Below are 11,731 nucleotides of genomic sequence, written 5' to 3'. Positions count from 1 at the left end.
GTGGAGGGGAGAGCGGAGAGGGAGGGAGGGAGGGAGGCAGAACTCCCCCTGTCCTGGTAGGAAGACGAGGAGGAGAGTGGGGGAACTGCGCCTCCTTGTGGTGGGACAATATAAAACTCAAGCAAGCTTGACACGGTACCGCAAGGTTGGAATACCATGGACCCATATAGGGAAACCGGGGCTAGTTGTATCACTTTTGATACTTTTATATATTTCTTGGAATCAATACATCATATATAAACAAAATGTAAACCAGATGAAAGACCAACGTCTTAGGTATATTTCTTGTATTCAGGTAATTTTCATACTTTGTGTCAGTGCAGTTATAAGCCATCAAATAGAGGGAGTGAACATGTGACATGTTGCCACCGGTAAATTCTTCTTTGCATATGAGACAAAAATAAATAAAAATGATTGAGACAAGTTGCCCCAAACTACCATGTTGGTTAACACTTGCTCTAGTTTAAAGTTAGCTTAAAACAGAGCCGTGACTGAGGCATGACAAGATGCCTGAATCTCTCCGCTAATGAGTCCTCATGATTTGCTGCTAGAATTCGTCTATGTACGGCGCCTGTTTCAAAATATATGAAGTTGAAAATTTTTACTTGGGGTTGTGCAAAACAGATAACTGGCACTCATCTCAGCTCACGATGTGCTATTCTCTTCTCAGACCGTACACAAACCCTGACCAATTATTCAAAGAAAACTAATATTCCATTTTTTTTTGTTGCGCCCTCTGGTGGACAAGAACATTGCAATGTGACAACTTACCCGTGATACAACTCGCCCCGGTCTCACTACATACTCGTGGTTCAGCACCCGCGGATACAAATATTGCTGCTTTTATTTTTCAATATTTTAAATATTCTTTTTATTTTTGTTTGTTGTATTGTTTGTTTGTTTTAATAGAAAACGCATATAGAATTTTTAAAGATTTTTTTTGTCTGTGCATTTCGATGTGTGTCAATCATATGTAGAGTTTTGCTATTTGCAGACCAGACTGGTCCCTATCCTCCACGAATAGCAGGAGTCTTCTTTAAAATCCACTTTTTAATTAATTATTTTAAATTACTTAATTAATTAACTTATTTATTTATTTAAAAAAAATACATTTTACATTTACAATGTATGTTTTACTGCAGGACTGCAGATGAAAAGTAGCCTTTTGGCTAATTCTGGCATATTTACTGAAATGTTTATTCATATGTACTGTTCCTGATACAAATCAATCAATCAATAATTTTAATTAAGCAAAAGAACGCTGGTTCCAAAGCAGTACGTCTCAAAGGAAGGCAGAAAAGTAAGGATGTAAAATTAGTATAAGATACATGAGCAAAAAGCAGGTGTGACAAAATAATTAAATGAAAAATAGAAGGAAGGAAGGAAGGAAAGTGGTCTATTGAATGCTGTTGTACGAATCGTCTCATCTTCTTTGTGTCAAATTGAATCCTTACCATATCATATCATGCTATTGTATCATATCTCATCTAATCTACGTTGTGTGGTATAGTATCATATCAATTTGTTATCTTTTCCTATTATGTATTGTCTCCTTTGTGTCACACGGTATTGTTATTGCATGATCTTTTCCAGGGCACATTGCATCGTACATTGTTTCGTCTTATCTCTGTTATCCTGTTTTACTATGCATGGAATTCCACTGGCAATGAACTACAAAGCTAGTCAAAGCTGCACATGACACACTCATTGGATTAACTGCATCGGACATTACTACGGTGATGCCTCATTTGTTCCGTGACCACGCTCTAAACTCCAAATACTCACATCTCAAATCAAATGAATGGAAATGCCAGGAATCCATTCCAGATTCTGACCCCTCTCCCCATGCCCCCCCCCCCCCCCCAAAAAAAAAATTGTTTTGTTTTTAATGAGAGCAAACCATAATATTTACTTTTAGAAATGTATATCCTAGTATTAGTAATGATTAAATAGAATGTAAAGAATCAAAGTGTCTTGGCCGATGGGTAGCATTATAATACATTCTTTAAGACAAAAAAAGAAGACTTTTACAACTACTATGTTTTTTGGCAAAGGGTAAACATTACATGCCTGTGAGTATTCTTATTCTGTGTGCATGAGGCACCATTTGTATTCAAATATTTGTTTCTATTGATGCTATTTGTTCGCCATCTATGGCGTTTTAAATTGTGTGTTAGCATTTAGCTAGCGGATGACAATGTTGTGTGGTTGTTTAAGACACACAATGCGTAATTCTCTATTCTAATTATGTGATGCGTGGTGGTTAATCGGCCACGGACGGCGCAGCGGGAAAGCAAAAACGGGAGAGCAACTGGAAGTCCACAGGTTCGCTTTTATTAAAAAGCAAAACAAAACTATGTGAGTTTTGGGCGCATTACCTTTACTCCTCTTTCAAACCTGTCTTTTCAAATGACTGTTTAAGCAGACTGTTAAATTTTGCATGCTTAAGGTCACCCCATCATCACTTTTGTTCTCTGACAAGTCATCACCCTCCGCTGTCAGCTGAGCTTTGTCTTTTCGACACATGGCAATAAACTCGATGAAAATGGGCCGCTCGGCTTTGTGACTCATCCTCGTCAATGTCTTTTTATAGAGCCCGGATGCTTTGAATATTACTTCAGTGATTGTTGAAATTGCATCCTCCTGGTCCATGGGAACACTTACCTTTCGGAAAGAGCCCTTGTGAAGTTTCTTGCAAGGAAACAGTGTTTCTCTATGCCCAGCATGCTGATCAATTCTCTGCCAGATGGACAGCAACAGAAGTGTTTCTCTCTAACGCCATCCTAAATTGACAACACACTTCAGCCAATCCCTGAATGACTTGGAAAGACTTTTGTTGGCTGCGCTGGCCGTGTTGAAGTAGCTTGTCAAGTGATTCTGGGGAGAGTTCCAGATCTCTTCCCGAGCTCAGCTTTTTATTTAGAACCCCGAAAGTATCAGCATTTGGATCTCCGTGCCGCTCTACGTTGTTTCCACTCATGCCAACAACATGCTCTGTGATCACCGTTTTAAAAATAGATGAGAAAAAAAGAGGAAGCATCGGTAGCGTCTTGCACTTATGTGCCCCCCCCCCCCCTGCACTCCGTACATTATTAATACAATAACATTTCCTCTAGGTCCACCCAGGAAATGTAATTACTTTGTATAGCCCACAAGTTGTCATTTCCTGTAGCGCCATGGGGAAAACAGAAAGCCATGAAGCAAGCCCCCAGCCAAGAATGAAAAGTAATAAGAGTGCAAACCAATAGTGGTGACGATCGCACACACTAAAAGCAGGAGTCGCCAACAATTCCGAAAAGCCGAAATGCTTCTTGGGCAAAATTGTCAAGAGCGATTTGGTATAATACTAAACATAAATCAATCAACGACACTTTATTTGTATAAATCTGTAGCCTACACATTTACATTTTCAAATGATCACTTACAGTCCTAGGAAATGATAATGTCCCATCACTACTTGCACCTGTGCGTACCATGTTGGTGACCCCTGCTTTCAGGTGATTTGGTGCCCGAGGCGAAAGTAGATAAGTAGTAGTAGATAAAGCCAAACTTTGGTGGTAACAAGATGATTCACAGATAACACAAATAGTGAGCAAAAAACTTCAGTATGCCTTTGTAATGTATTTATTTACATTAAAACGGCACACAATTCTTATCTTGCATAAATTAACGTGGTTATGTGAAACAATGATTTATGCAAATCTGACTGACTGCTTTATTTTAAAGCTAGCAGAGTAGCATGGATGTAAACAAGTTACAACTAAGCAAGCTAAGAAGCTAACGCTATTTTCATGTTTATTTTTATAAACAATGATGATACATGCCTCTACCCTGGGCCTGTTTTTCCCTCCTCTTCCTTCCGCCGCTTTCTAAATGCAGCACCTGAGGGCTTGGACCTTTTCATTGTAAAGTTTATTGATGTATAAACAACAACACAAGCGTGCCATGCAACACTCTCAGATGATGCGCGACCCCTCCCCCTACCTTTCACTGTAAACAGCAGGTTCAGGGTGACAGGTCATGATCTCATAGTCATTTATTTGAACTAGAAGTTATGCTGTATGTGCTCAAGTACGTACAACAATTAATTTTTGGAAATTTATCATAATGTGATTAGATTAATTGCATATGTAGGGCTTTATTTTATCTTTTATTTGTTTTAGTGTAAGCAATGGATAAGGGTTTATAACTTACACTAATATCCGTGCGTTTAAGAAAAGTGCATGTTCTGTTTATTTTCCATTATTCGTGTTTTTCTTAATTTGCTTTCTTTTCTATTTTAATGATTTATTATTAAATATAATAACTTATTGTACATGATATAAGTTAGTGGGGGTAGGATTAGCTAAATTTTTGTACTTCTTCCTACTCCCTTTAAACATTTAAATTCTGACTTTTCTAATTATATTTTCCTTTTTCTCTTTTATTTTCTTTCTTTCTCTTCTATTTTGTATTGCAATTATATGTTCAATAAACCACACCAAAACAAACCAAAAAACTAATTACTATATAAAATATATATGCTGTATAACATATTTTATTTTTGAAAACCTGAGGGGGAAAAATATTTTATTTTTATTTTTTTTGCCCTGCAATTTGGCACCTCCTCCACTAGATGGCGCCCAAGGCCCTGCCTGTATTCCAGTTTGTTAATGCAAGGACAGTTCATTTCATTTAACCCAGAAGAATTAGAAGAATGAATATTTACAACCATGTCCTTTTTGTCCTAACACTCTTGAACAGCCTACAAAGAGGTACATGAAATGGCTATAATTCCAAAAATGGTTAATTATATATATATGAATAAATAAATAAATAAATATCTTTAGTTAAACACCTTAAATTAAAGATGGAAATTCTGTATTTTAATCATATGGCGACTATTTTTAGTTAATAGTTAAAAATAGTTAATTAAAGTAGTTTTAATTGATATCTATGAAATGGTGTCTGAAGGATAAGTCATGCATTTAGACCTGGCTGTTTGTTTGTGGGCAAGAATATTGCTCACACTCATCAATTAAGTGTTTTCATGAAAAGTGCTGCATAATTTTATTGGGCCTAATGTTATTATTGTTGTTCTTATTAACATTAATAATTTTATCATTGTACAGTATTTTATTTTTTTTTAATTCATGTTCCATCGCCTACCCGTCAGCGCCATCTTGTGTGGAAGATGGCGAACTACAGTCACAGAGCTGGCTCTTTGGTCATCACCTTCTTCTTTGGACATCAATTTGTACTCCCTGTGTGTAAAAGACAATGGATATAAAATTGTAATATTAACATAAGGACCATACAATACTCGACACGTTACGGGACTGCAAAATTAAAAAATTAAAAAAAAACATTCCACCCTTTAAAAGGGGAAAAAACAGTCCAATTTGTCTAATTGTTTATTTATTTCTAAAAAGTATGTAAAATATTGTAAGTATTGAATAATAACAATGGACTTACTTACATATAGGAGACAAAAAAAACTGTACTACATAATTCAGTTTAAGTGAACCCAAATAAACATTTGAAAACAAGCTGTACTAAAATATTAAATATATTATTGAGTGCCATCTAGTGGTGAACTAATAGAATATAGCGATTTTGAAACAAACGCATTACCGCGCCTCAGAGAACTGCCTGGTGAGCGGTGAGCAAGAACTCACTGGGGAAGCTAACAAGAGAGGCTAGCACAAGCTAGCTGGAGCGGCTAACAAAAGTAGCTAACAGGAAAATCTAGCAAAAGCTAGCGAGAGCAAAGCAGAGAGATCCTAATACTGTATTCACGCACTAGCGGCAGAGGCTAACTATGTTAGCAAAGTTCCTTTGGGTATCCGTAGCAGAAAGATGGCGGTGAAACATGGCAGTCACCTGTAAGGCGTGGTGCGACCTATGTAATATAATTAGCAATTACTAGACTTACGATTACATTACGATTTGGGGAATTAATAGTGCTCTTTTAAATGAATTAATTATTAGTTCACCACGTGATGGTGCTAAATAATATACACTGCCATTTTAAAAGTTAAATACAACAAGAGTAATAAAAGCCTCTGTAATATTATGCAGTTGATTATCAGTGATTTTTGTATACCACTAGAGGGCGCCCACTACCTGTACAGTTACCATACTGATAAATAATCACAGTTGGTGCATTTTCATCCACAAATCCCAACTCGCCGAACATTTTGTGAGCAGTTCATGTTGTATTGACATTATTTTCCGCATTTCGTGTGCAGGTGCGAGTCCCCGATGGTCTTACGAAGCAAACTGGATTCCCTGCGCGCTGAGCTTGACGACGTCTCCGTCTTCAAAAGTGTCTACAAATACTCTTTTGACTTCACCAGGGCGAGTTGCCGGCCGTTTTTTTGTCTCGGTGTTGTTCAACTGGCTCTCCATCGACTCATCCGTGTTGTACAATCAGGATGACGAGCAGAGCAATCTGGACATGGACACGGCCAAAAAGCATGCTAGCTTTGCTTCTGGACGGAACGTGGAGGTCAGTCAGGCATCCCCCGAGGGTATCTTTTAGTCATGAACAAAGAGCTTGACGTCGATGTGTGTGTGTGTTTAACAGCAGTGCAAATACAACAAAGGCGTGAACAAGGACCAGTGGTACAAGGTGTTTTGAGTTTAGCAGAACCTTCCGCACGGACCTGACAAACTACGACCAAGACGAAGCTTGTGAGTCTTCCCGCGGATGCGCTGTGTTTGTAGAAAGTGCGCTGAATGATCATAATTTGTAGTAGTTTCTTGATATTCAATTGTTTAGTATTTATTATTTGCAAGCTAGTTAAGGTCCATTTAGCATTTTATTTCAAATTGTTGTCATTATTTTTATTTATTTCATTAATCCCAGGAATTGAGGGGAAATGCTTCATATTAAGCTACTGCACCCTTTTTTAAATTCATATATAATTTCAAAATAACCTCATAGGCTAAATTATTTAGCCGCATTATTTTGTCTTCAATTAATACATTTTAGGTTGGTTACCCTATCTGCATTTTCTATTATTATTGTTATTATTATATATTATATTATTTAACTGTCTCATTTTCAATTATTATTATTATTATTATTATTAAACTTGTGTTTTAATAATATTGTGGAGTATTTTTTTTCTAGTTTATCTGTTTTATTTGTACTTAATAAATACCAGGAAATAAATGAAATAGGTTAAATTATTTAGCCTCATTATTTTGTCTTCAATTAATACATTTTAGGTTGGTTACCCTATCTGCATTTTCTATTATTATGATTATTATTATTTAACTAGTGTTTTCTTAATATTGTAGAGTATTTTTTTTCTAATTTATCAGTTGTATTTGTACTTAATCAATTCCAGGAATTAAATTAACTTGGTTAAATTATTTAGACTCATTATTTTGTCATCAATTAAAACATTTTAGGTTGGTTACCCCATCTCATTTTCAATTATTATTATTATTATTATTATTTAACTAGTGTTTTAATAATATTGTGGAGTATTTTTCCTTATTTATCTGTTTTATTTTTACTTAATAAATTCCAGGAATTAAATGAAGATTTGAAAAAATATATTCTGAAATTGTACATAGTGTGTTGTGAGTTGAGTTTACATACCCTGGAAGAATTTGTAAGACATGTACCATTTGTTAAGAAAAACATGATTAATTATTATATTATTTTTTGAAGGAATTCTAATTGAACTATAAAGCATTTCAGAACAGCTGATGTTGACGAAAATAAAAATATTTCTTTGTGGTTTATGTTGATGGTCATGTGATTTGACTATGACAGAAGTGAAATGAATAGGTTAAGCTTGTACAACAATATTTTTATAGTTTTCATAATTGTGTGCCTCTGACTTCCGCACCCGTCCCTCTATATTGGATTAAAGGACGGTCGGTCAACTTTTGGCCAAGCACTTATTCATCATGAGCAATTTTCATGGTCATTCCACTCATGTCTTTTCGTTATAGACACGATGAGATAAATGAGTCGCTTCATTTATTTACTCCAGCGGAAAAATCAGCCTACTTTAGCTCTCACGTTGTACTTCTCTTTGTAGTTCTGTGGGTTGAGGCTTGAAAAATTCACCACTTTGAGGGCTTTATCATCCTCCAAAATTTGAACTGGAACCCGGCACCAAGAATTTTGGTTGGCAAGTCTATCGTGAGTAGAACCACAAAAAGAAAATATCTCACCAAGCCATAAAGATGCCAAAGTCTGCCATTTTGGTTTGAACTTTGAAGCGGCCATTTTAGACTCATTTTGTCCTTCAAAGAAAAACCTGCCATTTTACCCCATCGCAACCAAATTCGAACCGCGTTTATAAAACACACTCAATTGCATGAAGTTTGAGTTCTAATGAATTTTATGATGATGATTTCCATTAAATTTTTTTGTAACCTTTTTTAGTACATTGCTGGAAAAACAACAACAACCATTGTTACAACTAAGCTATACTAAAGGAGACTAGGAGCGGGATAACCTGACCTAACAGTCCAGTCCTGGCAGCGTGGTGCACTGCAGGATGCGCAGGTAATTCTTGACCTTGTCCGAGTCTCGACGGAGGCAGTAGAGCAGGTCGTTGCGGTCCAGCGAGCGCAGACCTCCTCTCTTGTAGAAGGCAAAGGTGGACGAATGGAGCGCTCGCTCAGGCTGGACGGGAACGACTGCGTTACTGAGCACGCCCTGAAGCTTCATCTAAAGAAGAAGGGGGGGAAACAAAACATTTGACCCCAAATTATTTATATTAATCAGGATACTCTTGGTCATAATTCTTAAAAGGGAAGTCAAGTCAAAAATGTTCTTTACAATATGTTCTATGCGCCCCCACTAGTCAAAACACGGCATTTATGGAATATGAATTAAGCAGTAAAATCCATTTTGTCACTTGCTGTCGACTGAAAATGACATCACAGTGCCTAAGGGCTTGTGAACGTCACATGTCCAAACCCAGAAAACAAGTTGTGAATTATTAAGTTTTTGTGTTTTAGTATTTTTTATGGACATGTACACCTGCTATACAATCTAATGACATCCAATACCACAGCTTTATGAAATTCTGCCTTGACAAAGATAACACTATCAAATTTTTGAATTATGTGACATTTAAAATAAATATATTTATTAAAACAGCATCATATTGAGCTTTATGCAAGTTTTATTTAAAAAAAAAAAATGTTTTGGTGATCTTTTTAAGCTATCTTAGTATTTTATTTCTACCATTTTTTTTCTAAAAACATTTGTTTTCCAAGTTGGCTTTTTTTCTTTCTTTTCTTTTTTTGGGACTTTTTAAAGCTTTTTAATTTTTTTTTAATATACTTTCATTTGGGTTCCCTAATAAATTTTTTTAATTGAGCTTTTTATTTTTGACATTTTGATTTTTTTTTTGGTTTACCTTTTTCAATATATATATATATATATATATATATATATATATATATATATATATTTTTTTTTTTTTTTTCTAGCGTTTTAAATACATATATATTTTTTTGGGGGGGGGGGGTAATTTGCAAATTATTAACTACTATCTTTTATTTATTGGCCTGATATAGCCAGTGAAAATCTGTAAAAAAAAAAAATCATAACTTTTATGAAAACAAAAAATAAATAAAAATAAAAAAGGTATTGGGAAAATGACCATCAACAAGTGGAGGTTTCCACAGGTTAGGTTCCCTCTATGAATAGGGGAATCTATACAAATGCCAAAACATGACTATGCGATGGGGGGGGGCTCTGGGGTAGTAGGGTTCACTATATTCTAAATAAGACGTCATGCAAACAAATATTTTTATTTCTTAATTAAAGAGATCAACAACAACAGGTACACCTCTAAGGTAACGCCATACAATACAAAAGCAAAGCAAACCGTTGTCATGCTGACCTTCTCTGCCATTTTTAAGACTCCGTCTCTCAGTTCTTGCATCACATCGCTCATCTCCAGCACCTTGTTGGAGCTGAAGTGACTGAACCGCTCACGGTTCTTGTTCCGGTTTTGGTCCTGGCGCATGCTCTGGTGCAGCTGTGACAAGGGGTCCCCCCAGGCCCCCAGCAGCCTCACGATCACCTCGGTCAGCTGCTCTCTCTGCACACACGGGAGCCAAGCTTCTTCAAAAAATAAATATAAACAGTTTGTTTCGGCATGTTCGTCCAAGAAGGTTTGAGCTGCATGTGTACCACTTTTTCTAGATTTTTAAAAATGAAAGACAGCTTAAAAATGGCCATCAAATTGCAGAAACCTTGTTTTACAAGTAAATAGTCTTATACTGTATTCAAATTCCTTAATAAAAGGTAAACATGTTTTGTAGATTCCAGGTTTATTTACTTTCATTTCCATATATGAAAAAAAATCTATTTTTATAATCCTACTAATAATGCACATTTGTGTGTGTATAGGTTGTGTACTTACATCTAGACTTTTTGCATTCTGCTTATCGCCCGGTGTCAGGATGTTATGTGTGTGACATTTCCACTTTCTGAGCATGTTGCGGCTGGGGAACAAGTAGTGGTCCTGTTTAAGAATAAGAGAGTGAATAAGAGAGTCAGACAGTCAGAGAGAGAGAGAGAGAGAGAGAGAGACAGAGAGTCAAAGACAGAATAAAAGAGAGTCAGAGAGAGAGAGAGAGAAAATCAAAGACAGAACTAGAAAGAGAGAGAGAAAGAGAGAGTGTCAAAGACAGAATAAAAGTCAGAGAGAGAGAGAGAGTCAATGACAGAACAAAAGAGAGAGTCAAACACAGAGTCAGAGAGTGAAGGACAGAGTCAGACAGTCAGGGAGAGAGAGAGAGAGAAAGAGAGAGAGAGTCAAAGACAGAATAAGAGAGTGAAAGAGAGAGTCAGACAATCAAAGAGAGAGAGAGAGGGAGAGAGGAGAGAGAGAGATGGAGAGAGAGTCAAAGACAGAATTAGAAAGAGAGAGAGAGAGTCAAAGACAGAAATAAGAGAGTCAAACACAGAGTCAGAGAGTGAAGGAGAGAGTCGGAGAGAGGGAGAGAGAGAGCGATAGTCAAAGACAGAATAAGAGAGAGAAAGATCCAATCCAATCCAATCCACTTTATTTCTATATATAGTCTATATATAACATTTTATGAACAAATGTTTCCAAAGTGCTGCACATTAAGATCCGCACACTATCATACACGTAAAATCTAGTAAAAGCAACTATAAAAATAAAAACAATCAATGAAATAATAAAATACAATAGGTAAAATAAAAAGATGGAGAGAGTCAAAGAGAGAAGTGAAAGAGATAGAGAGTGCATTAAAGACAGATGTCAACAACATTCACACAGAGTGAGAGAGAGATTTTGACAGAATCAAAGAGTGAGAGAGAATGAGTCAAAAACAGAGTAAATTAAATTCAAGAAAAAGCGAGAGTGATAGATAGGGGAGAGAGAGAGAGAGAGAGAGAGAGAGAGAGAGAGAACTTTATACTGGGAATTTTGCCATTTAGCTTGTTGTTAGGAAAAAGCAAGTTGGACGTTCAAAAGTTCAGACAATCTCAAATTAAGTTCACTTGTGCATTTCATTTTTACCCAAAAAATTCATCTAAAATCTGAACATCCCTCTTTTTTTTGGTGAGTAGTCTATGTCATGTGTAAAACCCTTTTTGGTTAGCTAACTCACAGGTTGCGATTGCAGGTCGCTGGAGATGCCGTGCATCCTGGACGACTGCTGCATGACGCGCTCGAAGAGGTCAGCCAAGGTGGGGAGGGGGCACCCGGCTTGTCCGTAGGCACACATGGGGGCG

At 36.4% G+C, this 11,731-nt stretch overlaps 2 protein-coding genes across 2 annotated transcripts; one reads left to right on the top strand and one right to left on the bottom strand.

Annotated features, from left to right (window-relative positions):
• The first annotated feature begins 5,849 nt into the window (after window positions 1-5,849).
• On the top strand, window positions 5,850-6,968 carry LOC144053963 (DCN1-like protein 5). The gene is made up of 4 exons (XM_077568928.1): window positions 5,850-5,874; window positions 6,231-6,339; window positions 6,416-6,490; window positions 6,569-6,968. The coding sequence occupies exons 1-4, from the start codon at window positions 5,852-5,854 to the stop codon at window positions 6,620-6,622; spliced, it is 261 nt and encodes an 86-aa protein (XP_077425054.1). The 5' UTR covers window positions 5,850-5,851; the 3' UTR covers window positions 6,623-6,968.
• Window positions 6,969-8,470: 1,502 nt separating this feature from the next.
• LOC144053965 (prolactin-like) lies at window positions 8,471-11,731 on the bottom strand. The gene is made up of 4 exons (XM_077568931.1): window positions 11,608-11,731; window positions 10,392-10,493; window positions 9,867-10,067; window positions 8,471-8,680 (listed from the first exon to the last, which is right to left on the bottom strand). Exons 1-4 carry the CDS (start codon window positions 11,722-11,724, stop codon window positions 8,471-8,473), a joined length of 630 nt encoding a protein of 209 aa, XP_077425057.1. The 5' UTR covers window positions 11,725-11,731.

Source organism: Vanacampus margaritifer, chromosome 6, assembly GCF_051991255.1.
Source record: "Vanacampus margaritifer isolate UIUO_Vmar chromosome 6, RoL_Vmar_1.0, whole genome shotgun sequence".
NCBI lineage: Eukaryota > Metazoa > Chordata > Actinopteri > Syngnathiformes > Syngnathidae > Vanacampus > Vanacampus margaritifer.
Note: the sequence above shows the minus strand (reverse complement) of the source record. Positions and strands in the feature narration are given on the sequence as shown.

What these genes read in the sequence shown, in the direction of transcription:
- LOC144053963 (XM_077568928.1), top strand. Translation starts at nt 5,852, where the DNA reads ATGGCAGTCACCTGTAAGGCGTG. An exon ending in GCAGTCACCTGTAAGGCGTG is followed by an intron (nt 5,875 to 6,230) that starts GTGCGACCTATG and finishes TTTCGTGTGCAG; the next exon opens with GTGCGAGTCCCCGATGGTCT. An exon ending in ACTCTTTTGACTTCACCAGG is followed by an intron (nt 6,340 to 6,415) that starts GCGAGTTGCCGG and finishes TTGTACAATCAG; the next exon opens with GATGACGAGCAGAGCAATCT.
- LOC144053965 (XM_077568931.1), bottom strand. Translation starts at nt 11,724, where the DNA reads ATGTGTGCCTACGGACAAGCCGGGTGCCCCCTCCCCACCTTGGCTGAC. An exon ending in GCGACCTGCAATCGCAACCT is followed by an intron (nt 10,494 to 11,607) that starts GTGAGTTAGCTA and finishes ATTCTTAAACAG; the next exon opens with GACCACTACTTGTTCCCCAG. An exon ending in TCTTAAAAATGGCAGAGAAG is followed by an intron (nt 8,681 to 9,866) that starts GTCAGCATGACA and finishes CTTCTTCTTTAG; the next exon opens with ATGAAGCTTCAGGGCGTGCT.